A 27,106-nucleotide genomic window follows, 5' to 3' on the forward strand; every position below is an offset into this window, starting at 1 on the left:
TCACGGGGACGGACTGGAGTGGCCTGTCCACGGTCCGTCCTGGGAGCGCGTGGCACCCTCCAGTGTGGCCCTGGGCAGTCCGGGACGGGCGGCCGCCACAGCGTGCGCAGGGGGAAGAACACAGGCACACACGTGTGTGCGCACACGTGTCTCCCGCCGGGTGCGAGGCGGGGAGCCGTGCTCGGGCTGTTTTCGTCCTTTCAGACCGGGCGGGCGGCACGGGCTCACCTACCTGACAGCTAATTCAAGAAGTTTCAGGCACAGACGCCTGGAAAGTCCCCTCCCCCTGGGACGCTCAGGTACCGGCCCGCTCCCAGCCCACCTGTGGGAAATCCCCTGGACTCCACGGCCCGAACAGGCACCGCCTTCCCGAGCCTCTGGAGTGGGGTGGGGTCCACAGGGTGGGGGCAGGGGCAGGGGGGGAGGGGGGCAGGGCATCCGGGCAGCCCAGCCCGCGTGTGTGCGTGTGTGTGTGTGCGAGCGCACCCCGTCTCCCACTGATGGTGAGAAGAGTCCTTCTGCCACATGAGGAAAACAGCAGCCCTGGCTGGGGCGGCTCAGTGGACAGAGCGCCAGCTTGCGAACCAAAGCGTCACCGGTTCAGTTCCCAGTCAGGGCGCACGCCTGGGTTGAGGGCCAGGTCCCCAGCGGGGGGGCACGAGAAAGGCAACTGGTCAACATTTCTCTTCCCCCCTCTCTCTCTCCCTCCCTTCTCCTTTGTCTGAAAGTAACCCAGAAGCAAGAAGGCAACGGGACTGCAGCCTCAGGTCTGGGGGGCAGTGCCCTCTCCTTCCCTGGGGCCGACGCGGGGCCCCTGCCCCCTGAGCTCTGGGGTCTGTCCTGTGAGGCCCCGCAGGTCCGGCCCCGGGTGCCCACGCCCAGGTGAGCCCCGGGTGCTGACAACCCCACGTCCCGCGGGCCCAGCCTCCCCTGTGGGCCCAGCTACCGGGCGATCGGCCGGCATCTCTGCCCAAGCTCACAGCTGCTCACACCCACCCACCCCGCCCTGGCGCCTGGCCCACCACGGCCTCCTGCCACCGAGAGGTCCCCGCTCCAGTCTCAGCTCTGAAAACAGTCTCTGCTTTGTTTTTGTGGGAACCCAGGTGTCACCCCGCCCGTTCCTCTGCGGTGGCCTGACCCGGGCTGCTGGGAAGTGGGTCCCGTGGCAGGGCTGGTCCTGGGAGCCCCCCGCCCCACCCGGGAGGGGCCTGCACAGGCCCCCCCCAACCTGCCGGCCCGAGTGCTGCGCTCTGAGGCCCCAGCCTGCCAGAGGGAGCCGGCCAGCAGACATGCCAGCCAAGCACTGGGCCCGGCCAGCCCCCAGGAAGGCTCTGGTCGGCCTCCAGGCGACACCCAGAGGAGCCACGCAGAGGAGCCACGCAGAGGGGACCGCCCGGCCCAGCAGCAGCCCGCACTGTCCCTCCTGTCCCCAGGTCTCAGCCCCTCCGGGCCCCCCCGCCCTGCCCAGCCCTAGAGCAGTGGCTCGGGGCTCGTCCTCGGGTGCCCCCTGCCCCTGGGACTCCCACTCCCTACGGGCCCCGCAAGAGCGGCCCCCACTGCCCTGGAGCGGCCCCCATCCTGCCGCCGGGCTGGCACCGGACACGGTGCGGGGCGTGGTGTCCTACCCAGACTGCCCACCTCGAGAGCATCGAGGGGAAGCCCCCGCCCGCGTCGTCCCGAACTGTCGTGCGTGGTTTTGTCCGCGGAGAGAACAAAGCTCGGAGAAGGAGACGACTATATTTTAAAGTAAGTTAACGTGATTCCTGCCACAAGTACGGGTTTCGCCAGAGACCGCACCCTGACGGCCGCTGGGACAGCCGCCGCGGCTCGGCCGGAGCACGGCCGCCGGGGCCTCAGCCCTCACGTCAAGGAACCGGGAGCCGCGCTGCTTCCCACGGCTCACGAGCCTGCAGGCCCTGATGTGGTCGGGCCCCGGGGGCCCCTCCCTCCGAGTTCTCAGAAGCCAGATGCTGAGATTACGCGGGCCTCCTGCAGGCGCCCCGCGCGGCGGCGGCGGGCGGGCGGGCTCAGAACTCCTCGTGCACGTTGCGCGCGTAGTCCATGAGCTTGCTGCCCGTGAAGAACTCGCTGTACTTGAGCACCTCCTCGGGCTCCAGGTGGCGGTTCTGGTTCTCGTCGGCGACGGCGATCATCTGCTTGGCCTCGGTGAGGGCATTGTACTCGTTCATGGGGTCCATGTACTCCTGCAAGGGCGCTGCGCCGGTCAGCACCTCCGGCCCGCGGCCGGGACACCCCCGGGACGCGCCCCCCACCCCCGACGCCAGCCCGGGGACTCAGCTGGGCACACTGTCACAGCCAGCCCCAGCTTCTCGTGACACTTGTCAGCTGGGGTCTGCAACAGGTGTGCAGGTGTGTCCTGGAATGTTCTGGAAAGCAGATGCCAGGCTGGCAGTGGCTCAGGGCCGTGTGGGCGCCGCCTCCGTGGGCCCCAGGGGGCGGGCGGGGAGAGGAGACCCTGCCCGGGCACAGCGGAGCCGGCGGGCCACGTGGCCACAGGCTGAGTCGGCCACCGGTCCGCGGTGGGGACAGGAGCCCCAGCCCCAGGCTGCCCACCGGCTATCACCAGGGATCAGCGAGTTCTCGTTAAAACGAAATGACTCATCCGCGGCGGGAAAAACAAGCTCCCCGGCACCGACCCATGGAGGTGAAAAGGCCACATCTTCGTCCCAGGACGCCCGGCTGCCCAGAGCCAGGACCGGCCACGTGAGCCCTGCACCCAGACCCGGGGACAGGCACGGCCAGCTGGCGGGGCGCCGGCCGTCAGGCACCAGCAGTCACGCGGCCCCACTGAGTGACCGGCCCCCCCTCCTGGCTCAGGCCTCTCCGGCAGGCGGCGCCCCCACTCCCCGCGGCCCCGGGGCGCCCCGTGCCCACCTCCAGCTCCTCCATGGTCACGACCCCGTCGTGGTTGGCGTCGATCAGCTCCTCGAACTCCTTCCTGCGGTCCCTCACCCAGCTGTCGTCGATGTCCTGGCCCCGCTGGTTCTCCACGGTGCCCACCGGCAGGGAGATGAACTCGGGCAGCGAGAGCTGCTTGTCGCCGTCCTGGTCTGTGGGACGAGGGGCGCTCAGGCCTCGAGCCGCACGGGGCCCCGGGGCCCCGGGGCCCCCGAGCAGGGTTCGCCAAGCGGGTTTGCTGCCGGGTTTTCAGTTCGTGACTTCAGACTAAAGTCAGACAGACGCTGCGTCTCGCAGGGCTGCCGGGCACCGGCCTGGGGCCCCTCACACTGACCACCCCCAGGAGGACCGGGGAGCCGCTGGCGGGAAGGGCCAGCGCCGGGCAGGCTGGGGCCGGGCAGGGCCTCACCCAGGTCTCGGACGATCTCCTTGACCATGAACCGGAGCATGCCGCGGCTGTGCTCAGGGTGCAGGAAGGACAGGAACTCCTCCTCCGTCAGCAGCAGGTCCGGGGGCGGGTTGTCCGCCTGGTACCAGCGGTCCTTGAGGTTCTCCAGGACTTCCTGTGCTGAGAGAGGCGCGCCTGTGGGCACCCTGGCACTTGGGACGCGTCTGGGGGGGATCCGGGGGGCTCCGAGACCGGCTGCCTGCACGGGGCGGCCAGCTCGGGACACGGTCGCCCAGGGCCCCAGGCTCTGCCCCTGGGCGGAGGGCAGCCCCCAGCTGTGCGCGGCACGGAACCACCCCTAGACACAGCCCCCGACGCAGGCGCAGCCCCCGACACACTGCCACGTCGGAGAAGCGGGCCCCGAGCTGGGGACTTCAGTCCCTTCACATCCCTCTGGGCGCCGGGCCTGGGGGTGGGGCGCAGGAGGGCAGCCCCCTTCCCGGCCCGCCATGGCAGGGCTGGGCTGGGGGGCCGCGGGGACCACACCGCACCAACACGGCAGGAGCGGGCCGGAGGCTGGGCCTCTGCCGTGCTGGGTCCTGCCAGCTTTGGCAGGGCGCCGACCACCTCCAGGGGACAGGGGTCTGCGCTGGCCGGCTGCCGGAGGGCAGGCTGGGAGCGGCTGGTGGCTGCTGCCCACCACGCCGAGGGGACGGGACTTGCAGGTCTGCCTGGAGCTGACCCGGAGGGAAGCCCCTCGCAGCTGTGGCGAGGGAGGGAGGGACCCGGGACGAGGGCGCCGGCGTCGGGGCGGACCCAGCACCACCAGTGGCAAGCGCCCTCGTGCGAGAGGACAGGTGGCGGAGACGGGTGCAAAGGGGCCGCAGGTGGGAACGCCGGACGCTGCAGGGGTGCCTGGGACAGGCCCCGCCCGGAGCCCCGGAGGGGAGAGGAGCCCCACTCTGGGCAGGGGCGGGGGGGGGGGGACAGCAGGAGAAGCAAAGAGACAAACGTGAACGGGCCTAACTTGCCTGCTACCAGAGAACCCAGACGGACCCACAAAACAAAGCCCCACTCACTCCTGGGCCACAAAAACACACACTGTGGAGAGGCTGCCGGCAAAGGCCCGTGGTGGGCCCCCCACGGACCCCCCACCGCTGAAGCCCCCGCCGTGAGGCAGAGGGACGCGTCCACCCAGCCCCCAACCACACGGGCGCCCGGCGGGAGAACAGGCCTGCACACCAGCCCCTCTCGCGAGCACGGGCGCCGAAGCCCCCACGAGACATCAGCGAACGGAGTCCGGCGGGGGCAAAGGAGTCGGGACCAGGACCGGGACCGCCGGCCGGTCTGCGTCTGACGGGCTGAAGGGGAAAGCCCACGGGCGCATCAGCCGCACAGGAAGCATCTGGCGAGACCCGAGCCCCCGCGGTCAAACCACCGGCACATGGGGAAGAGAGGACACCTGCTCCCACCGAGGAGAGAACCCACAGACACCCACAGCCAGCGCCGTGCTCGCTGGGGAGGCCTCGACGTTGCGGGAGGACGAGACGGGGGCCGGGGCCAGGGCTGGGGGGGAGGAGGGCCGCCCCGCCACAGCAGGGCCGGGCTGCAGGCCCACCCAGTGCCAGCTGCCCTCCGGGGCGCCAGGAGGAGCGCGTGCCAGGGCTGACACCCCGACGGCAGGACCTCGGGGCTGACAGAGCCCAGGTGCACGGAGAGACTCAACCAAGGACCAGCATGGCCGCGGGACCCTCACCCAGCAGCGGACTGCAGGGCAATGGGGACGCCCCCGAGGCTGCGACACTCCCCACACCACAGCTGGTGGCCAGGACACTCAGGGCAGCGTTGTGGCAGACGCCTCGGCAACTCGGGCGCGGGGACCACGGTGGGGACGACGGCCCCCCGATGAAGGGAGAACCGGACCCACGGGCACCGCGTGGCGCGGTCCTCGCGCCCCCAACAAGCCCCAGCAGCGCCCGGCTGTGCACACGTCCCCAGGGAGGGTGGGTGCCGAGCTGGACGGCGTGAGCCTGCCCGGAGACCCGGCGGCCCGTGGCTGAGGCCCTCGCGCGGCAAGTCCTACCGGCGAGATGAGCTTCCCGGTGACTTCTCTGAGTATCAAGGGGGAGGACCTGGCCCCCCAGCTCCCACCGGCCTCCATGCCCACGGGGGCCTCCTCCAGCTTGCCAGGCTCCGACGCCTCGAGGCGGCCCCGCGGTGCTGTGGCCCTGGGGCCCGGCACTCACTCTCCTCGTCCACCTTCAGCTCCTGGTCGTTCCTGATCTTCTCGGCCACTTCCCTCTCGTTGTGGCCTTTGCTGGCCAGGAACTTCACCTTGTACTCGTCCCAGGACACTCGGCCTGAGAAGGCAGATCGTCCCATCAGCAGGTCTAACGAGGAACGCTTTCCACGGGGAACTTAATCCCTTTAAGGCGCCCGTTGCAAACCCCCACGTGAGGGCAGCGTGGAGGCAGCTGAGCCCGGGAGGCCGGCTGGCCAGGCCCTGCTACCCAGCCCCCCATCCTGGCTGGCAGGGTGAGCGGCACCCACGGGCTCTCACTGCTTCGTCCCGGTCTGCCGGGCCCCCTTGGCCCTCTGGGGTCGGGGTCGGGTCGGGGCCATACCGTCACCGTCGGGGTCCACGGCGCGGAAGTGCGCCCTGCTCTCGCCCACGGCCTCCTGGAAGTGCTCGGCCGTCTTCTCCACGATCCAGCGCTGCATCTCCTGGGCGCTGATCCTCCGGTCGGCGTTCACGTCCACCCTGCGGGCGGCGGGCCGGTCAGACAAGGCCCAGGGCCCCGACAGACAGCGCGGAGGGACACGGGGCGGCCGACGGCCCCACAGGCACCTGTGCAACTGCCAGGACAGCGACACTCTGCACCCGTGGGAAGGGCGGGGACGAGGGGCAGGAAGGACACCAGGGGCGTGGGGGCGGCGGACGCAGAGGCCAAGGCCGGGCGCTGCGAGCAGCAGCACGAGCGGCTGGGACAACACCCGTGAGTCCACGGGGACAGACGTCAGGGGAGGGCAGCCCCCACAGACCTCCACACGGGACACAGGGTCCAGTCCCTCGATGATAGGAGGGGCAGGAGGGACAGGACACAGAGCAACTCCACTGGTGACACCACCTGACCCAGGTGACCCTGGACGACACCCCCTGGGATGCCACCTGGGCGTCTGACCCCACGCCACCCCACCTGCCCACAAGCATGCCCGTTAGCACTCCAGGCCTTCCAGTGTGCAGCTGGGCCCACACCCTTCCTGGGGACCTACAGGGACAGGTGCCGCCCCACCCCTTCTCGTGGGCTGGCTCCGCCAGCCACAAAGAAGCCGCCTGCCACCTGCCGGCTCAGCTTGGTTTGCAGCCTTTCTCTGCTCCCCCGGAACAGCAAACTGCACTCCAAAGGTCCAGGAGGCGGCCCCAGCCCTCCGCTCCCCGCACCCGGTCAGCAGGTCGACCAGCAGGCTCAACGGGCTGACTGCTGCTGCTGGCTCCGCACCCCAGTGGCAGGAGGCTCCCCTCCTGGCCCAGCCCAGAGCCTCAAAGGCCCTGGTCTGGCCGTGGCCCCTCTCCGACGTCTCACCCAGTGCGCGGACACCGACGCCGAGGGTGCCGCGCTTGGTGACCAGGTTCCTGCCGTCTCGGCTCCCTCAGCCTACAGGGGCCACACCTGGAGTCTCCCTGATTGGGCAGAACCTGCCCGCCCACCTTCAGAACACCCGGCCCGGCCCAGCCCGGGTCTGCACTCCCCTGGGCCCTGCTGTCCCCCACCAGCTCTCCACCCTGGTCCCCCACTGCTCCCGGTCCCCTGGGTGTGGACGGTGGCCAGCGCCAGGCCTTAAGGCGCCTGACCTGAGAAGCAGGGCGCCAGGTGACGTGACCCACACAGGAGCACACGTGGCCAAGTCCAGCTGCCAGGGCCTCGTCCTGAGTCCCTGTCCTGCCTACAAGGCCCCTCGCCTCCCTTGGGTGGCTCCAAAGCCCCAGGCCACGTGACCGCACGGGGGGAGGGGGGGGATGGTAGGAGTGCTCACAGCGGTGGAACCCCCGGTCTCCTGCCCGGAGCAGAGCCACGAGCACCCACCCTCTCCAGTGGGCCCCCTGCACCCTCCAGCCCGCCCCACGCCTCACGGGCACCACCAGGCCTCCTCGAACGGGCACCGCGGCCACTCCTACTCCCGCAGCCGCCTGCCTCTCACTCACCATAGCGGACACTGGCCTGGGGCCACCACTCAGGGCGGGCCTCGCCCCAGGCCTTTCCACAGCCCTCCTGGCTGCGAAGACCCGGCACGGTGGGCGGGCAGCCCCTCGCTCTGGCCCTCTGCGAGCCCCCAACCCGGCACGCTGCTCGACGCCTGCAAACCTCCCCAGTGTCACCGACCAACAGCACGTGTCACCGCGCGCCCTCCGCAGCACGCCACGGCAGGGCTGGACCCATGCCAGCCGCCCGCACGCACCCCAGCCCCCCAGCCGCCCGGGCACCTACTTGGAGAAGATGACCATCAGCTTCCTGCGGCTCCTCCGAGGCTCTGCGTCCTCCTCGAACCCGTCCGTGTCCTTCCCCAGGAAGACCTCCTGGTGGAAGTCCTTGTTGAGGTGGCCGTCCATCTCCAGCTTCACCCCGTTCAGGTGGTCCGGAGGCAGGATCTCGCTGTCCTCCCTGCGGCCTGCTCTGTCCCGGGTGGACGAGTGGTTGGCAGGCCGGGCGGACGCCCCAACCAGCAGGACGGCACCCAGGAGCCAGAGGCTGCGAGGAGCCAGGCTGCAACCTGGAGCCTGTGTGGACGGCATGGCCGCCTGGGCCCGACCGCGGGACGGCCTGCAGGCGTGGCCAGTAGCTGCGGAGAGAGGAGAGGCAGGGGAGGGAGTGAGGCTGCAGCCCCCGGCTGCCAGACCCAGACGAATGGTCAGCTGTCCACCGAGACAGCACAGAGCCAGGGCTGGACAAGCCTTCGACGGAAAAGACAGTTTCTCTGTAACACAAAAAACAAGCCGTCGGACCCACGAGAGGCCGAGTGGCCGAGCCTTCTGCGAAGACGGAGGATGTCCAGCCCCGCCCCTCCTCTTCAGGTGCAGCAGCCCCTTCCCGGTGTGTCTCTGTCCCTCCCGGAGCCGAGGCTGAACCCTCTGGAGACCCCCTCGGGGCGCTTGTGAGCTGTGACTGGCTGAGCCGCCCGGCCTCCCTGCCTCAGTTTCCCTCTGTGGAAGAGGAAGCCCCCACCCTGACCCCAGGTCTTTGTGAGGACTGGGCGTGGTGCCAGCAAACACCCAAACACACCCAAGGGGCACCGGCCCCTCCCACCCCGCGGTCTCAGTGAGCCTTGGCCTTGTGCGTGCTGGCGCGGGTGCGCGCGCGCGCACACACACACACACACACACCCCCACACACACCTGCGCTGCACTTTGCTCCTTGACACCAAGTCCACTCTTCCCACTCCTTAATCTCGCTCGCAGAAAAAGTCACCCAAGAACAACCGCATAGATGCAACCCCCCCGCCCCCGCGAGGCTCCGGCCCCTGGGATCACGGCATTTACTTTGGCCCCCGGCTCACTTCCCGTCCTCGCCCGGGAAGCCACAGCTCCCGGGACGCGCCCACCAGCCCGGGTCGATGGAGGCCACCGCCCCTGGGTGTCCGTCCTGGGGAACCTCGTTTCTTGCCCCAAACGCAAACGCTTATTTTAAAAGCCGCCCCCGGCCCAGGAGTCGCCCTGACGGTGCCGGGCTCGACGGGACTCCGGGTCTTCACGGAGTCCTACTAGTCGGCGTCACGGCCCCCGTTTCGCAGACGCGGACGGCGAGGTCGCCCCGCGCTGAACGCGGGGTCCACGCTTCCCGTGACCGCGTCCTCGGCCTGTGTCCACGACATTCCCGGTCCGGGCGGCTTCCGCGTCCCTGCCCACTCACTGCCCGGGTCCTCACTCACCGCCCAGGACCCACCGAAGGCGGCCGAGCGCCGTGACGCCTCCAAAGAGAGTCGGCTAGGCCGCGGCCATCTTTCTTCCGGGAAGAGGCGGGCCTCCAGGCCGTGAGGGCAGGCGCGACGTCCGCGCGAGGACGCCGGAGCCGCCATCTTGTCTCTGGGCGGAAACGGCCGCGCGGCCCTCCAATGAAAACGGCGCGCGAGGGCACGTGACAGCCGGCCGGCCGGACCGGCCCGCAGTCCGGCGGGCCTTGGATCTTGGGGTCTCCGCGCGCTCGCAGGCTCGCCGGCGCGTCATGAAGCTGGCACGGCGCGCGTGGCGGCACCGGACGACGCTGGGCCTGGTCGGCCTGGTGCTGTGCGGCGCCGCGCTCCTCTATCTGGCGCGCTGCACGGCCGAGGGTCCTGGTCCGTCGCCCGGCCGCAGCCCCGGGGCCCTGCCCATCGGACCCGGACGCGCCAGTGCCTTCCTGGCCGTGTTGGTGGCCAGCGCGCCGCGGGCGGCGGAGCGGCGCAGCGTAGTCCGCGGCACGTGGCTGGCGGCGGCGCGGCGCGGCGGCCCAGGCGACGTGTGGGCGCGCTTCGCGGTGGGCACGGCCGGCCTGGGCGCCGAGGAGCGGCGCTCCCTGGAGCGCGAGCAGGCGCGGCACGGGGACTTGCTGCTGCTGCCCACGCTGCGCGACGCCTATGAGAACCTCACCGCCAAGGTGTTGGCCATGCTGTGCTGGCTCGATGAGCACGTAGGCTTCGAGTTCGTGCTCAAGGCAGACGACGACTCGTTCGTGCGGCTGGATGCGCTGCTGGCCGATCTGCGTGCCCGCGACCCAGCGCGCCGCCGCCGCCTCTACTGGGGCTTCTTCTCAGGCCGCGGCCGCGTCAAGCCGGGGGGTCGCTGGCGTGAGGCGTCCTGGCAGCTCTGCGACTACTACCTGCCCTATGCGCTGGGCGGCGGTTACGTGCTCTCTGCCGACCTGGTGCACTACCTGCGCCTCAGCCGGGAGTACCTGCGCCTGTGGCACAGTGAGGACGTGTCGATGGGCGCCTGGCTGGCGCCCGTAGACGTGCAGCGTGAACACGACCCGCGCTTTGACACCGAGTACAAGTCCCGCGGGTGCAGCAACCAGTACCTGGTGACGCACAAGCAGAGCCTGGAGGACATGCTGGAGAAGCACCAGACGCTGACGCGAGAGGGCCGCCTGTGCAAGCAGGAGGTGCAACAGCGCCTCTCCTACGTCTATGACTGGTCTGCGCCGCCCTCGCAGTGCTGCCAGAGGAAGGAGGGCGTCCCCTGAGCGCTGCCGCTGCCATGATGGAGGGGCAGCAGCAGTGGGTCCCTTTTGGAGCCCCCGTTGGTCTTACACCGGGAAAGGTGACACGTCTGGCTGGATGAGCCCAGCGCTCGAGGGGAACCTAGTCTCGTGACCAGTGGGGCTTTCGGGCAAATGCCACACAGCAACAGACAGCTCCTAGGCCCCTGCCCCATCAGTGGCCACACCTCCAGTCTTGCTCCAAGGCATCTCGCTGTGGGTCTGGGAGACCCTGGGGCTGCTAGGGCAACGAATGTGTTGTGTCCAGGTGGAAGTGTCCTGCCCCCAGATTTCAGCCAGCATTTGCCTGGACTGGGAAGATGCCCAGCTTCGGGGATGAGCCGGGGAGAACCTTCCCAGTCTGCAGAAGGCTCTGGCCCTCCCCCTACAACTCCCTGACACCTGCCTGTCTTCCTGCTGTCCTGACCCGAGGCCGAAGCGAGGAGCTGAAGGCTGGAGCTGGCCCCTGGCACAGATCTGACTTGTACTGGGTGGGGACTGTGGCCCACCCTGCATCCACTGTGCTGACCGTCCGTCCACCTGCAGGCCCTGAGCAGCCACAGTGTGTCCGTGGTGCGGTTGGGCGGCGTTTACGGGAACTGCCACCGTCTCGTGGGGTCGGGCCACCCCCTTTGTGTCTCCTTCGGTGTCAGTCACGTGTCAGTCCGGATCAGCCTTCGTTTGATGTTGAGTAGCTTTGGTGTCCACGTCAGCGCCTGCCTGTGATTATGTATAAACATTGTAAATTTGTGTAGATAAGAGCTCCCGTCGGGAGCGTGTGGGTCTCAGTGTTTTCTAAATTATTTGAGAAGATTTTTGTATCAGAACTTGGAACTTGTGGATTAATCTGTTTTCACAGTGTGAACCGTAGACTGTGGCCGCATGTGTGTTTAAGCATGGAAGAATTTCTAAACCGTCCATTTTTCTTTTCAGTTTACACATAAGTCAGCCCCGTTGTCTCCCGCCGAGAAGACTTTCCTTTTAAGGCCTGCGTGGGGCTGTGCGGGGGCCAGGGTTTCCCCCTCGTGCCTCTGTTGTTGAGCCCCGGTTCTGGGAATCGGAGCCCGTGGAATGTGGACGAGGCATCCTGAGTTCCGTCTTAAGAAAACAGGCCGGGCGGCCGGCGCGTCCTCGTGGGGAGGAAGGCAGCGAGGCGCGCCGGGCGGTCTGTGGGCACACCCGCCGCCCTCCAGGGCCCGTCTTCCTTTCTCTCCCCCGCCCCCCTGTTGGCTGAGAGGTGGGGGCTGTGGTCACTGCACTCGGGAGATGGAGCAGCGGCCAGACGTCTGCAAGCCCTCCCTGGCCGGACACGGGCGCGCGCCGGGCGCTCTGTCTGGGCGAGCGGTTGGCTGTGCCCCCGCGGTCTCGGGTCCACGTCAGGGCCCTGCTCACAGACCTGCAAACCTCCAGCTCGCCTCTCCACCCACCGCCGGTCGTGTTCATCCTCGGGCACGGATGTGGGAGCAGCTGCCCGTCAGCCCGGCCGCCCTCACAGGTCCCCCAGACCAGTAGCAGCTTCGACGGCAGGCGGCTACCTCCGACGGCCCTGGGGGCGGGAGGTCCAGGATCGGGTGCCAGCAGGGCGGGGTTCTGGCCAGGGCCCCTCCTGGTGTCCCCCCTCTTGTGCCCTCTCTGCTGAGGACATTGATCCATCTGTGGGGGCGCGCCTCCTGACCTCCTCCCTGCCCGTCCCCTCCTACGACCAGCACACGGGGGTCCGGGCCTCAAACTGAAGTCCGTCCACAGCGGCGGGTTCAGGGTGTTTCTGATTAAAGGTAGAAGAACCTGGAACTCGGGGTCATGGGCTGCAAGGGCAGGGGTGTCTTGTGCTCAGTGACCACAGTCGTGCCACCTTCAGAAAGTAGAGGCTGAATCTTGGTGATCCCAGGATTCTGCGTGATTCTGATGGCAAGGTACGTAAGCTTTCTGATTGGCTGCCTCGAGGAGGAACTGATCCTTCCTGCGTACACCTTGTTCACGGGGCAAGGATCCGTGAGAGGGTCCAGGTTCGGGGACCCCAGGGCGAGCAGAACGGGGCTCTGCCTCCCAGTGGGATGCTGGCAGCACCTGGGCCCCATCCCCGCCCGCCACGGTTGCCTGGGAGGTGCCGCCTGAACCTCAGGGCCCTGGGAGCAGCTCGTGTGCGCGGCCCCCCCGTCTCAGACGGGGAGCAGGTGCTTGGCGGGGCCGGAGCTGGGGCCGAGGTCCGCGTGGCTGGTGGCCTACCCCGGCCTCTGGTTGAGGGCTGGACTCCGGGTTCCTGCCCAGCACCACCTGTTCCTGCCATAGCTTCCAGGTTTCTCCGGAGAGTGGACTCCCCAAAGCATGGCAGCTGTGTCCATGCCTCCCCAGCCCAGATGCGTGTCCTCAGGGGACCGGGGCTTCAGCGTTTAGCCGGACCACGTGTGACCGGATCTGACCTGCAGAAATGGGGCTCGCCCGTTCAGCCTGCGCCTTGAGGTTTCAAAACAGAGCAGAGCTCTGGGCTGCCTTGGCACACCCACGCTGTGGCTGGTGCCGTGCCTGCTGGGTTCAGCCGGAGCCGGAGACCAGCAGCCTCTCCCTAGAGTGACCCCCAGGCCCTCCCCGGCCCATGGTCCTGGGTGGAGCCTACCCCCCTCAGGCCTCTGCTTCTCATCTCCTGAGGGGCAGATTCTCCCGGCCAGGGTGCCGGCCCAACCTCCCCGCTCCCCAGCACCTTCCCCTGCCCCAGGCTCCTCTTGGGGTGCAGTGGGGCTGGTCACGGTGCACCCCCTGCCCCTGCCCCAGGCCGCCCTCAGCCCTCAGCTCCCACCTCCAACTCACCGTGGGGCCCACGCCGTCTGGACCTGGTTGTCCTGAAGCCCAGGGCTGAGCCCAGGCTGTCTGTGAGCCCGGTGCTGGCCTGGGGCCCAGGAGGGAGGCGGGGGTGTCGGGCGTGGGGCCCGCAGCAGCAGCAGCAGGGTCAGAGGGGAAAAGGTGCCAGTGGGTGCTCGCCCTGGGTCGCAGCCCCTTCGTCTCCTTGCAGCTGGAGAGGGACCGAGTGCCTAGACCAAGGTCGCACAGCAGGAAACCAGGGACCTTCCAGCTCCAGTAGCTGGGAGGGACCCTAAGGGTCTTGTGAAGGAAGGAAAAGTCACGTGCTGCCTGCCCCCCGCCCCCTGCAGGCTCCCGCCCACCCTTCCAGCGTGTCCCCTGCTCCGGGCCTGCGCCAACCCTGGTTCACTGGAACGCCACCTCCTCCAGGAGGCCCATCAGACCACCCACCGCCTGCGAGGCCCTAGAAGCGAGACTGGCTCAGGAGCCAGGAGCCCCTCCCCTGTCCACCTGGGCCCAGCTGGGTGGGACAGGTGGCTGCCCAGTCTCCCCGTTTGCGACCTCAGAATTCGAAGTGCTGAGACCCCCTCTCAGACCCCCAGCGAGCTCCCCGTCCGCCCACTCACCTGGGTGGGGCCCCTGCTCGGCCGTGGGCCTGGTCCTCGGGGACCTGCTGTCAACGGAGTTGTTCTCCCTCAAAGAGCGCGGTCGAGACCAGCCCCCAGAGCCCGCGCACGTGGGCTTGTTCACAGACGCCCTCGCTGTAAGAGGGGTCACACAGGGGAGCCCCACCGCAGTGCACCCGGTGTCCCTGCAGGAGGAGGGGACGGCGGGGGATGGCTGGCAGAGCGGAGTGCATCGGGGCAGCGGGGAGCCCGCGGCCAGGACGGCCCCCCTGGAGGCCGGGAGAGGCCGGGCAGGGCTGCACCCAGACGCTCCGGGCAGGCGGGGGGGGGGGGAGCAAGGCCCCCCGGAGCCCAGGTCGGCCTCAGGACTGGGGAGAGCAGGTGTCCGTGCCTCAGCCCCGCCATGGGTGGAGCCTTGCCCCAGGAGACCAGCAGCTCCTAGTGCTGGCGGCCTCATCCTTCCGGGACTCCGGGCGCGTGTGGGAGGGCCGTGCCGGGGCTCACAGGCCCCTCGGCCCCTCGCAGGGCCCAACCTGCCCCGCCTCCTGGGGTTGACACAGTCCCGTCGGCCCTCTGGACTGAGAGGACAGGGCCCCGCCGTGGCCATGGCATGCGGAGGCTTCACCCTCCGGTGGTCAGAGCCCCGCGTTCTCTCCCTCTGGCCCCGGCCTCGCCCCCGACAGGCTGGCGTCTCGGCCCCGCAGGGTCTGCTGGGCGGCCGGCCGGCCCTCCTTCCTCGGTCCCAGCCACCGGGCACTGTCCCGGCTGTGAGACATGACTGTTGCCACCCAGGGCCCCAGCAAGCACGGGCGCCGGCCCCCGGGGGTTCTCCGGAGGACCCCGGAGGAGGTTCAGGGGTGCCCGGCGGGTCAGGGAGCCCCGTGAGCCCGGGGGGCTGTCTGCTCTGCCCCTCGTGCCTGCACCCTGGTGCCCAGGGCTCGGGGCGGTGGGGGCGTTGCCTTTCCCCTGGACGGCCAGCTCTGGGTTGACCGGCTTCTCTCCCGCAAGAGTCCGGGGGCAGGTGTAGGGCCTCCCTGTGCATCTGGACACCTCTGCTGCCTATCTGTCCACCCCCCAGGCCGGAGAGGTCTCCCGGTCCTGAGGCCCTCCACTCCTGGGTCTCCCACGGGGGTCACTCCCAGCCCCTGAATGGAGGTCCCTCCCATGGCTGCGGGAGCTGGAGCAGATGGACCCCTTCCCCCAGCAGCAGGCCCCTCACGAGGGAGTCCCCTGGGAGCCGGCCTCCTCTGCCTGTGCCCTGGCCAGCCTCGCCCCTGCCCCCTGCCACGTGGCCTCGGCAGGCATGCCACGCCCGTGGCGGGAGCCCAGTCGGAGCCCCTGCTCTGCCGGGGGGGGGGGGTGGGGGGGCCATGCTCTCTGTAGGGGCCTTACAGCCCCTCTCACTGGCCGTCCCCTTGACCGACGTGGAAAACGAGTGACTAGGGAAAGACCTGCAGCCCCAGGGGGCAGGTGCGGGGGGGCCCCCAGGGACCCTCAGAGCCAGGCCAGCGGGACCCTGCCCGGGAGCCAGCCGCAGGTGCCCGAGTCAGACGTCTGGGCGGGGGTGCAGCCCTCAGTCCCGGCACCGGCAGGCACTCAGGGGCCTGCCAGCCCCACCCGACTAGTGACAGAACAGCCAGGGGCCCGCCCGCACCCCGACACCTGTGCCCACGTGCCCAGGTGGTGGTGCCCTGCTGCCTCTGGCCCGGGGTCTGTGTCCTGTTGCCATGGCCCCTGCTCCCGGCCGGTGGGGCCCCCCAGGCAGGGCTTGGCTGGCCGAGGCACTGGGTGAGCGACAGGCTAGGGAGAAGTGGGGGGCAGGGGGGGCAGTGTGTGGCCCTGGGAGCCTGGACAGCAGCCGGCTCCATCCTCCGGAGTCGACACCACAGGCAACAGCCCGGCCTCCGGCCCCGTGGCAGGCAGGCGCCTGGCGGGGGGGGGCCCTCGTCCAGCTCCCGCCTCCCACTGACGGGAGGAGGAGGAGGAGGAAACCCAAGCCCTGACCCCTCTCTCCAGTGGCGTCTGAGGGTCTCGGCAGCCCAGCCCCCAGGAGCCCTCGTCCCTCCTGCCGCAGCTGCCCCGCCCCTGAACCGCAGAGACCAACGGCCCGGCCCGCGGAGGAGGGAGCGGGCGGCCTCCAGAGGAAGGCGGGACCTGCCCCTCCTGGGCCCCCCTCAGGGGTCTGCGCGCTGTAACCCCCCCACCCCCCCACGCCCCCCCTCAGGCGGCAGGAAAACTCGAGGCCCAGACGCTGCCGCTGGAGCTTCAGGGACGGGGTTTTCCTTGGCCCCTGACACCCCTTCCTGTTCCCGCTGCCCGCGCCGCCGCCGCCCCCTCACCCTCCCGGGTCCTGACAGAGCAGCGGGGCGGGGGGGCGGGGCCCGGGCACAGGCAGGGGTCCCTGCTGCCCCCGCCGCCCCGGGGGCGTGCGTGACACACGCTGCTGGGAGGCCGATGCTATCGCTGCTGCAGAGGAACCTGTGAGTCACGGCCCCGAGCCGGGCTGCGCCCCGAGTCTGCGGAACAAAGGCCCCTTTTGTCCGGGCCCCGCCCCGCGCCGGCCCACCCGTAGGCGCCGGCAGACACGCGGGCGGGCGGGCCGACGAGCCGAAGGCGGCAGCAGGCGCAGGCGTGGGCAGGACCAGCTCCTCAGCCGCCGCGCGGCCGCGGGAGACCCGGGGTCACCTGCAGCTCAGGAGGCCTCAGCCCCCGGGGCCACTCCGGTCTCAGGGCTGGAGACCCAGGGTCTCACTGACCCTGGGCGGGGCCCGGAGGTCATGCAGCGCTCGGAGCCCAGAGGGGCCCCTGGCCAAGGGGCCAGTGGGCAAGGGCCCCGCAGCACGCTGCCCGGCCCCGCCCCGCCCCCGTCTCGGCGCTCTGCGTGCAGGACAGAAGCCTCGACACCGTGCGTCTGGCTCGCTGTCCCCAAGGTGCCCCTGCCCCAGGACGGGGTGCCAGAAGCTCCTCCTTGGGGGAGGTCCCTCTTTCCTTGCCCCCGGCCTGGGGTCCCCACCTCAGGGTCAGGGGAGTTCTGCGGCCACCAGCTTGGCCCCCCAGTGCGGCGGGCTCCTTGGGCGGACCAACCTCCATGAGCCTCCCTGATGCCGAGGGCCCGACCACAGCCACCCTGGGCTCCGCGCCCCGCCGGCCAGGAGCCGCAGCCACCGGGTCCCGCGCACCTGCCCTGTGTCTGCTCCCAAGGGGCATGGCGATTCCAGCCCGGCCAAGAGAGACAGGTCCCCCGTGTAGACGGGGGACACAGCGGCCCCAGCCCACACACGCCACACGGATGCACCACCAGGCATGCGGCATCACAGCCACCAAGGACGTGTGGTCGGCACGGGGTCAGCCTGGGGACCAGGCACACAGACCCAGAGAGAGGAGCCCAGGCCCTTCACCCCAGGCCCCCACAGCCCCCACGGCCCCCACTGCCCTGATGCCCCTTGGACCCCTCTCAGCCCTTGGCTGGGCCACAGGAGCTCAGGGTGTCTGGTCTGGCTGTGAGAACCTCCTGGGCCTGCAGGGGGGGGGCCTGCATGGGACAAACCACCCAGCAGAGCCCCCTCCCAGCCCCAGACCCACCCGGAGGGCGCGGAGTCAGAATGGAAGCTCAGCTCCTCCCACGAAGAGCCAGGCTGTCCCCGCTGCGCCTGAGGTCAGCAGGCAGCCCGGGGCCCCCAGCCAGGTGGACAGCAGCAGCCCCTGGAGGGCTCACCCCCCACCGGTGCCATCCCCGGCCCCAGAGGGGCCCCTGGGAGGTGGGGCCAGGCAGCCACTTGCTCACAGCTGGGAGCCCCCCACCCTGCCCACCCAGCTGCTCCCCACTCCTGCCACAGCCCAGGGTGGGGCCCGGCTACCCAGGCCACAGCTGCTCCTGGCCCCCGAGAGGGCTTCCCAGCCGTCCCGAGCCAGCCGCCCACACTCCTGTCTGCACTCAGACCCACGGCAGCCGAGGGTACTAGGGGGGCAGGCTGTGACCCAACTCACAGACCTGCCCGCCCCAGCACCCCAGGGCCACCTCGGAGCCAGGGAGGGCCGATCAGGGGCAGCCCGGTGGGATCCCCAAGGCCAGGGTTCGGGAAGCGCCCGGCAGAGGGCCTCCAGGGCCCCTGGCAGCAGCCCCTTGGCCCCGGTCTGGCAGGCGGCGGCAGGTCAGACAGAGGTTCTGGGAAGTGAGCCCTCGGAGGGGTCAACGAGGTCAGCCCAGCACCTCCCGCTGCTCCGGGTGGGACTCCGGTCAGGGGTCAGCCCGAGGCCAGCCAGCACGGTGCTGGCCACTTGGCTCTGGCCACAGCCAGGCACTCAGGCCACCCCAAAGCCCCGCTCCACACCCAAGGCCAGGCCAGGGGCAGAGCCCCAACCCCCCAGGCTCCCCCACCCCAGGACCCCCAGCAAGTGGCCTGCATCTCACCCGTAGGGCCCTGCTCGGTGGGCGTGACCACAGGGCCCCGGGCCCCTGGGCGGAGCTCCAGACCCTCCTGGGGCCCCAGGGGAATGGTCAACAGCGCTGTTTGGGTCAGGCCTGGGGAAAGGCTGAGATGGGTGATCCGGGGCGGGGCCTCTGGGGTCTGAGGGGGTGGGGCAGCCTGAGTCCCTCGAGGCTGGTCTGAGCCTGGGGCCTAAACCCTGAGCCCTGGGACCCCCCCCAGTTTGGGCTTCCGGACCTCCCTATGGCAGTAACCACTGGCTGGCCCCCCACCCCGTGCTCCTGCACCCGAGCCGAGGGGCTGGAGGCGGCGCATTCCAGGGGAGTCACGGCTAAGTGGTAATGACCCGAGACCAGGGGCAGAGACAGGGAGGAGGAGGGCGGGACAGGAGGCAGGTGGGGTCGGGCGCCAGGAGGCCGAGTCCGGCCCTGGCCACCTGCCCACCTGCCCACCGTGAGCCCCTCGGGCTGCCGGCCCTCCTCTCCTCGTCTCTCGTCTCCTCGTCTCTCGTCCGCTGCCCTCCCCAGGGCCCAGGCCGCCTCCTGGGACCTGGGTCTCCACCTCTGTCATCACGGCCCAGCAGGCGGCAGGTCTGGGGAAGGGGGTGAGACCTGCCCTCCCCCGGGCCCGGCAGGTCGGAGGGCGGGCTGGTGTTGATGGACAGCCAGGAGGGCCCCAGGGCAGGGTGGCTCCAGGCTGAGGGGGTCTGAGGAGGTGCTGGCTGCGGCTCCTCAGCGTCCATCCCTACCCACAGTCCAGGGGGGCCGCCCTGTCAACAGGCCGCCCGCCCCCACTGCCCCCTGCAGCCCCGCCAGGCTGGCCTCCGGCCCCCCGCCCCTGGTGGGGGGACCCAGTCCACTGCCCCCCCCCCATACCCCTCCTCCCCGGCCTTCTCCATGGGGACTGGGACCGCTGGGCCCACTCGACACCCCCGCCCCCGCCCCCTGCAAGCTGCCAGGACACCCCCCACTCAGGCCAGGCTGGCGCCTACAGTCGCTGCGAAGCCGAGACCGCCCCCAGCCTCCCCCGGCCCCTGACGCCGCCCTGGGGGGACCGGGGAGAGAGGTGGGGACGGGTCAGCGGCCAAGCCCGGTGCTGCTCAGACCAGCGCCCGCCTGGCACCAGGCTCTGCTGCCTCATTACCCAGCCCACCCCTGGGCCCCTGGGGGGAGGGGCTGGGTTAGGGTCCTCGGGCCCTGGGCTCCGCTGGCCCCACCTCCCAGGCCTGTGCCCTGAGCCTGCAGCCAGCCCCCAGCCCCAGCCCTCCCCGGCCCCCACTTCCATCTGCAGGAGACGAGAGTGCCCCTCTCCGCACAGCCGTGGAATCGGGGTTCCAGGTCCTGCTGCAGTGGGGCCGAGCCCCGCCTCTGGGTGTCCGTGAAGGGGTTTGGGGCCAGCCTCATGCTCAAGCCGGGTGGGGGGGGGTGCCACCTGCCCAGGGCTGAGGCGCCAACAAGAGAAGGCACCTGGACAGCTCTGCGGAGGCCTGAGCGTCCCGGGCCAATCTACATTCTTCCGTCTGGGTTTGCGGCAGCTGAAACGAGGTGGGGGCAGGGGCCCCAAACCCACAGGGTCCGCAGGAAGGGTCTGTCCGCCCCCCCCCCCGGGGCCACTCGTGCCCCACCTTTGGTGGGGGAGTTTGCCTCCACCTGGCGTGGCGGCCACAGAGCGGAAGGCGGTTAGGAGCCGGGGGCCCTGCTGGTCTGGGCCGGGACAGCCCCACCCAGCCCCCACGCACCTGGGCACGGGCACACCTCCGGCCTCACATGTGGTGCCTGTGGCCCACCCACACGTGTGCAGCCCTGCATGTCACCCCCCACACGTCTGCTCTCCATGCTTGCCCCCGCAGGACGAGGCCCTCAGAGGGGTCCCCACCTCATACCCTGCTCCCCAGACAGCACTTGGCGGCCGGGCCCCAGGCTGCCTACCTGGAGCTTCCAGTCCCCGGGCTGAACGCGTCAGGGGGTGGGCAGGGCCGAGCAGGGGCCCGGACGACATCTGCCCTGGTCCTCAGGGTGAACATGGACCCCAGCAGACACAGGGGCTGTGGGGGCTGGACACTCAGCTGGGACCTCAGCCTCCGAAACAAAGCCCCCCGACCCCGGGACTGTGCCGTGAGACCACGTGTCCCTCCACAGCCAAAGCCCCGCCCCACCCCACAACTGCACAGTGACCAGGCGGCACGGAGGGCGGGGGACTCTTTATTGCTGTGACCACACATCCGACAGAGGGCAATGGGGCTGGGCGGGCCTCAGGGGGCTCCCCACGGCCCCGAGGGCCCGCGCGGTCGCCGCTCCTCTGGGAGCCGCCGGGGTCCTCACGTGCCCAGGAGCAGGCCGGAGAAGCTGGAGCCGCTCTGGATGGCCAGGGCCGCCCCGGAGCCGTTGTCCACGAAGACGGAGGCGTACTGGCCGGCCTGCAGACACCCCACGGTGGATGTCCCCGCCCACGGGGCCCACCCGCCCGCCCACCCACGGGGAGCACCCACCAAGGCCTCTGGGCCCGGGACCCTGCAGCCTTACCTGCAGCTGAAGCAGCCCCTGAACCAGCACTGTGAAGACCCTGCCGCTGCCGTCCAGGCCCGAGATGGCCTCCAGGGACCTGGACACGGTGCCCGGGGTGAGGGCACAGCCGCCCGAGGGCCTGGACCCCACCCAGGGCTCAGTGCGGCCTGGTCGGAGGGGCCCCTCTGCTCTGCACAGGCAGGACAGGCCCCCAAGCCCCCCCAGCACCGAGGCAGCCCTGGGGGCCCACTCACGTGTGGCGGTGGCACAGGGACTCGATGCAGACGAGCGCCCGCACGGCGGCCCGGGCCCGGGCCCTGCCCTGCGGCCCCCTGCGGTCTGCAGAGACAGCCGGCTGCAGTGGCCCTCGGGCAGCACGGCCAGCCCCCGCCCCAAGCCCGGCCCGGCCCCACTCACCCACGTGCAGGCTGGCGGAGAACTGGAAGATGGCGGTCACTGGGGCTGTGAACCGGCCGGAGGCCAGGCTCAGGCCGGAGCCCCGCAGGAAGGCGCCCTGGGCAGCAGGCTGCAGGGACAGCAGGCAGGGGGTGTCTGGCGGCAGGGCCCGGACACCCGGCCCCGAGGAGGCACCTTTGACCCACAGCCCCTCCCCGAGCACACCCCAGGGGACGAGACACGGGGCGTGACCCGTGTGTGCGCCTCCCTGGACCGCTGGCCGCAGGCTTTGGGCCCCAGAGCCCCTGCAGGACACACACCCTGCAGGCTGGACGCCTGGGCCCCGCTCACAGGCGGGTGCAGGGAGGGGATCTAAGCCCCGGGGACCGCTCCCCTGGGCCCCGCTGCCCACCGTGCGACCAGGACCAGCTGCAGTGGCTGTGGGCCCGCTCGCCCGTGGGGGCCACCCCAGCATCCTGCCCCCCCCCCGCAGTGCCCCTCGGCACCCCCCATGGCCCACTCACGGCCTGGAAGCCCTGCAGCTCCACCAGTGTCTTCTTGTCCACCAGCACGGGGCCCTTCAGCCGGCAGTGGAAGGCCTCGGCCACCAGCCACCCGCCCGGCCCCTCGGGCAGCAGCGAGGAGCCCCAGAGCCCCGAGAGCCGGCGCTCAGCGGCCTCTGCGGGACGAGGGCAGGGGCAGCAGGTTGAGGAGCCTCCCAGGGGCCTCCCGGGGGTGGGGGGGGGGCAGGGCGCCTCACCTCTCAACATCTCCCGAAACTCGCGCAGCAGCGCCTCTCGCGTGACTTCTGCCCCGGCAGGCCCAGGGGGCCCAGGGGGCCCGGGGGGCCCTGGAGGGCCGGAGAGGCCTCGCTGGGGGGGGGGGGGGGGGGGAGGCAGGAGATCATGAGCCCGTCCTGACAGGAGCCGCAGCCACCCAGCCCTGGGCTGGGACGCCAGGCTCACCGACTTCTTGTCCCGCCCTCGGCACCGCTTCCTGGACGCGCCGTCGTCTGGCCGCCGGACGAAGCTCAGCCAGGTCGTGTGAGCGTCTGAGAACTCGGGCCCCGAGGCCTCGGGTGGCTGCAGGGCCGAGGCACAGGGCTGGTGTGCTGACCCAGGCCCAGTGGGGTCCTCCCTGCAACCCCAGGGCAGGGCGGGGACCCCCGAGCCCAGGCAGCCTCGGGCAGCACTTGGAGCAGACCCAGGAAGCAGCAGACACAGGCACAGGGGCCGCTCCCGGGGCCCTGGGACCAGGGCCTTTTCGGCAGCCGGGCCTGAAGTCTGGGCACCTCGGCCCTGACTGCGTGCTGGTGGCGCCTGCCCCCTCCCACCGCGCCGGCCCTGCTGCCCGCAGACAGGCGCCCCCGTGGGTCTCCCCAGGGGCTGGGCCCCGGCTGAGGCGGGGGGGCGGGGGTGCAGGGCGGGAGCGAGGTTCCCAAGGGTCCTTCTGAGAGGCCAGAGCCCCCGGCTGAAGGGTTGGGGGAAGGAGGAGCGGCCCAGAGCTGACCGAGACCCTGCCCCCGGCCCTCCGACCGCCCTCTCAAGCTCCAGGCAGCTGAGGAGGCGGGAATATCCCTGCCTGTGTGCCCGACGGAGACCCTGCTGGGCCGGGGCGTGGACTGGACAGAGAGCCCGCGTCTCTGAGGAGGTCCGACAGAAGCACACGCCGTGGGCAGGAGCAGCGGGGACGGCCTCGAAGCCCCCACCGCCCCCGGGGCCCCGTCCCAGGCCTGGGGCGTGCAGCCCGGCAGTCGGCCGTGCACCCCAGACACAGCGAGAGCCAGGCTCCAGGGCGGCTCCCGGGGGGGGGAGGCTGGGCTCTCTCCCCGTGGGCCAGATGGGCCTCCATCCCAGTGGGCTGGGGGGGCAGGGGGGGTAGGGGTGCCTCCCACCCCTGACCTGGGCCCCCTCAGGGAAGAGAGACCAAGGATACTCGAACGTCCCTTGATTTCTGCCTGTGCCCTTGGCCACCACGGGCCCTGGCTGTGCCTGAGGTGCCCAGGGGCCCCGAAGGGGCAGGTGGAGGGAGACCAGGGGTCCTGACACGTGGGGAGGGCCGGGGGGGCATGTGCCACACGACCCAGAGCGCCCCTAGAGGCCCAGCCCTGTCCACGGACTGTCCCGTGCACTTGCCAGGTCGGCAACCACGCTTCCCGGCTGGCAGGGCCCCGGGACGCGCTCCCCACAGGCCCATCTGGAAGACGGGGCCTCGGGCTCAGTGGGGCCGCGTGGGCTGAGCGCAGCCGGGCTGGCGGCCACAGAGACGCCCTTGGGCGGCAGGAGCCCGGGATCAAAGGCACGAGGGCTGGCGGGGGGCCTGTTCTGGCAACCGCTGCTCCCCTGGCAACCCTGTGGCCCGGGGGTCAGTTCCAAGACCCCTCAGCAGATCCTCAGCCAAAGGTCGGGTCCAGGGCTGAGGCAGGTGGGGGTGGGCGGTGGCGGGTCCTCAGGTCTCGGAGGACCTGGGCCAGAAGGGCTCCAAGGACAGGGGGCAGCGGAGGGAGTGCCAGCTGCACAGCAGGGCTGGGGGCGAGGGCCTCCAGGGAGCACAGGGTCCAGGCCAGCCTTGGCCGCCCCCACTCTGGGAGCGCTGGGGACGGGGGGGGGGGGGGGGCTCCCAGCAGGGTCTACTGCCCACGCCTACCCCTCCCCCCCCAAACGGGGAGGACGCCTGAAGGCTGCAGTCGCTCTCCCCTCCCCAGACCTCCCGGGGGCCCCATGGGGGGGCCCAGCCCCAGCCCCCTCTGCCAGAGATCCTGCCCAGAGCCCCACCCCACCGAGACGGAAGGGCATGGGGAGCCGGGCAGGCCGGGCGGGGAAGAGCGCACAGGTGGGGGACGCCCCGTGAGTCCAAGCCCCCGAAGCCCGCGCCCACGTGCGCCGGTTGGCGCGTACCTTAGGGGAGCTGGGCAGCCCCTCGCTGTTGGCCACGGTGGCGTTGGGGGTCTCGGTGCGCTGGCCCGGCGGCCGCGGCCTCTTGGGCTCCCGCCGGGCCCCGACGCCCCCGAGGAGCACGAGCTGCGGCCAGAGGAGGGCCAAGGTCGCGGCCCAGGCCCAGCGCATGGCGCCGACCCGCGCGGGGCTCCGGACCTCGGCCGAGGCTCGGTGCAGTGCGCAAGGGCGCCCCGGCGCACTCACGGCGCACTCGCCGGGGCGTGCAGCCGCTCAGAGCCCCCGCGCAGAGGCACGGCCCTGGCGTGTGCCTGGTCGCCGCTGGTGCATGTCTGTGGGGCAGGAGCCAGGCGAGGCGGCGGGGAGGCGGGCACCGCCACGGGCAGACGGCACGAGGGACGCGGCAAGATGCGCTCCTGTCCCCGCGGTCCGGCCAGTGCCGGCTTTCGCTCACACGCACCGAGCCCCAGTTGCCGGCGCCGCTGCCAAATAAACCCTCCCCTCCGCCCCAGAGCTCGCGGCTCCAAGGGGGAGGGCCCACACGGATGATCCGTCAGCGGGCTCCCAGGCAATCGGGGGGGCGTGGACAGGGTCCGGTACCCCCACTGACCCCGCGCCTGGGCGCCTGAGAAGCTGGGGGCTGCACCTCCTGGGCCCTCCCACATGCTTGGAAACAGCCCCCACCCCTTCCTGGGAGGCGGACTCACCCCGGGGACCGTTAACAAGGATCCGCCCTGCCCCCCATCCCAGCTAAGCTCCTGGCACCTCACACTCGCCCCTCCTGGCGGCCGGCCCGGAGCCCCAGGGCGGAGAGCTCCCAGAGCCCCGTCAGCTCCTTCCCACCACGCACCTCGCTCAGCTCTCCAGGACCCTCCTAGCCCTGCCGGCCTCCCTGCCCCCCGCTCCTGGCTGTGCCCCGAAGCCTGGCTGGGGCCCTGCTCCCGGGAAAAGCAGGACCAGGGAAGCAGGGCAGCGGGCCCACTGAGCCCCTGGCCCTGTGCCGGCTGGGGTGACCCTGGGTGCTGTTTCTCCCCTGGGGTGAGCATGCCAGCAGGGGCTGATGGGTCGACCTCCACGGGGTGACAAGAGGCCACTGCTCTTCTTGGACACAGGGCTGACCCTTCCTGCCTGAGGGGCTGCTCTCCCCACTCGGGACTCTTGGCCCCCCGAGCCAGCAGGCGGAGGGGCAGCTAGCCCATGGGTCAGGCCCTTTGGAGGCCAGTGCCCGCGTGAGCCCCAAGAGGCCTGGCCGGTGGTGCCGTGCCGAAGCCCGTTCCCTCCACAGCCATCTGGCCCCAGGAGGGTGGGTGGTTCCCCCAGCTGGACCATGCAACAGTGGGGGTGTGGGAAGGACACCCCAGGAGGTGCCGGGGTCCTTCCTTAACTACCTCCAGGCTGCGGCAGGATAGCCGGGGCCGGTTCAAGCCCCCAGGCCCTGTGGGCTGGCTGTCCTGGCACCGTGGGGGCCCAAGTGGGGCTCGAAGCGTGAGCCCAGAGCCCAGAGCCCGGCTGCCCACCGCCCGCCGGGTGGTGTTGACCGGCGGTGCCCAACCTTTTTGGCACCAGGGACCGATTTCATGGAAGACAACTTTTCGGGGGGAGGGGACGGGGAGCTGGGGAGACGGCTTTAGGGCCTGCCACCAGGCACTGCTCAACTGTCGCTTGCCACGCACGGACCGGGCTTTGACCGAGTCTGCGAGCCATGGCTGTCGTGGTCCCTGCGCAGTGGACCCCACGGCTGCGCCCCAGAGCCCGCCCGCCCACCATCTCGGCCCCACTGTGGGTCCTCGGGCGGCCCTCTCCCGAGGAGCCTGCGACCCAGGGCCCTGGCAGGGGCAGCTCCCAGGAGGGCTCGCGCTCCTAGCAGAGCCCCATCTGCCCCGAGACAGAGCTCGGGTGGGGACACGGGAAATGGGGAGCAAGCAATGGGGGATGCAGAGAGGACACTTCTGCTGCCCGCCCCTCACCTCCCACTGTGCCGCCCAGGTCTGAACAGGCCACAGGAACAGGAGGGTCCCTGGGCCGGGGGCTGGCTCCCAGAGGAGCCACTGCTCCCAGGGCTGCCTTGAGGAAAGGGGGGCCCCCTGGTCTGGGGGACAGCACAGAGCAGCCCGCCCTCCAGGCCGTCCTTACCGGGAATTCCCAGGCGTCTGCCAGGAGCAGAGGAGGGAGCCCAGTGGGACACCCCACCGGCCGTCAGCTGCCGGCACAGCCCCCCCCCCCCCAGACAAGCTGTCAGGAGACGTGAGGCGTGTCCACCCAAGGACGCCTGTCCTCCCTCCTGGCTCAGGTGGAGGTGGCCACACCCGTCCAGGACAGCAGCACCGGCTGTGGTGGCCCCCGAGCTCCCGGTGAGACCTGTGCCCAGCACCAGGTCAGGAGAGGCGGCCCAGGGGACTGCCGGGCTGCCAGACCCCTCCCAGGGGCCAGGAACCTGTTTGCCGTTGCCTGCGTCCTAGCGGCCCAGTCCTCCAGGCCCGCGTGGGTGCCGGCAAGCGTGGGTGCTGGCAACGCACCTGACGGCTGCGGCCCCTCGGCAGGTGGCCCTGCCGCCGGACGGGGAGCCCCGTGGCAGAGCGGGACGGGCTGGGCCTCCAACCGTCCCGACCCCACGGCACCCGGGCTCGGCTCCCACTCCGAGCACCTTTGCCGGCAGGAAGCAGTGCTCCAGCCAGCGGTCAGCATGTCGGCCCGGCCACCCTCTGCAGCGGGGACACTGCGCCCTCAAGCTTGGGTCCGGGAAGGGTTCCAGAGGTCCCACTGTCCCTGTGACAGAAAACTGCCTCTGGCTTCCCGGGGTCCCCCCCTGTCCCAAGAGTCCTTCCAGGGCCAAGCCCCCCTCCCAGGCCAGCCCTGGGGCCACCTGGGGAAGGACGGCTACCGGCTACCCCGGGGAGAAGGCTCAGGCCAGCGCCGGGGTCCTCACC

At 70.9% G+C, this 27,106-nt stretch overlaps 3 protein-coding genes across 5 annotated transcripts; 1 reads left to right on the forward strand and 2 right to left on the reverse strand.

Moving 5' to 3' along the window:
- Positions 1 to 1,720: 1,720 nt before the first annotated feature.
- On the reverse strand, positions 1,721 to 9,394 carry SDF4 (stromal cell derived factor 4). 2 transcript variants are annotated; one of them, XM_028513378.2, is made up of 7 exons: positions 9,247 to 9,394; positions 7,795 to 8,146; positions 5,932 to 6,068; positions 5,554 to 5,667; positions 3,329 to 3,487; positions 2,896 to 3,071; positions 1,721 to 2,204 (listed from the first exon to the last, which is right to left on the reverse strand). In XM_028513378.2, exons 1-7 carry the CDS (start codon positions 9,377 to 9,379, stop codon positions 2,028 to 2,030), a joined length of 1,248 nt encoding a protein of 415 aa, XP_028369179.2. In that variant the 5' UTR covers positions 9,380 to 9,394; the 3' UTR covers positions 1,721 to 2,027. The 2 variants fall into 2 exon arrangements, with proteins under 2 accessions (XP_028369179.2, XP_028369178.1); XM_028513377.2 differs by having other exon boundaries at positions 9,233 to 9,313.
- Positions 9,395 to 9,433: 39 nt separating this feature from the next.
- Positions 9,434 to 26,266, forward strand: B3GALT6 (beta-1,3-galactosyltransferase 6). Of its 2 annotated transcripts, XR_004903043.1 has the most exons (3): positions 9,434 to 11,070; positions 19,609 to 19,612; positions 26,255 to 26,266. XR_004903043.1 is itself a non-coding variant. In XM_028512776.2 (1 exon), the coding sequence occupies exon 1, from the start codon at positions 9,526 to 9,528 to the stop codon at positions 10,519 to 10,521; it is 996 nt and encodes a 331-aa protein (XP_028368577.1). In that variant the 5' UTR covers positions 9,434 to 9,525; the 3' UTR covers positions 10,522 to 11,494. The 2 variants fall into 2 exon arrangements, 1 of the variants encoding a protein (XP_028368577.1); XM_028512776.2 differs by lacking the exons at positions 19,609 to 19,612; positions 26,255 to 26,266 and having other exon boundaries at positions 9,434 to 11,494.
- On the reverse strand, positions 20,571 to 24,418 carry C1QTNF12 (C1q and TNF related 12). The gene is made up of 8 exons (XM_028512551.2): positions 24,183 to 24,418; positions 22,251 to 22,367; positions 22,046 to 22,157; positions 21,810 to 21,964; positions 21,307 to 21,415; positions 21,144 to 21,228; positions 20,908 to 20,986; positions 20,571 to 20,801 (listed from the first exon to the last, which is right to left on the reverse strand). Exons 1-8 carry the CDS (start codon positions 24,348 to 24,350, stop codon positions 20,703 to 20,705), a joined length of 924 nt encoding a protein of 307 aa, XP_028368352.1. The 5' UTR covers positions 24,351 to 24,418; the 3' UTR covers positions 20,571 to 20,702.
- Positions 26,267 to 27,106: the final 840 nt, after the last annotated feature.

This window comes from Phyllostomus discolor, chromosome 5 (genome assembly GCF_004126475.2).
Source record: "Phyllostomus discolor isolate MPI-MPIP mPhyDis1 chromosome 5, mPhyDis1.pri.v3, whole genome shotgun sequence".
Taxonomy (NCBI): domain Eukaryota; kingdom Metazoa; phylum Chordata; class Mammalia; order Chiroptera; family Phyllostomidae; genus Phyllostomus; species Phyllostomus discolor.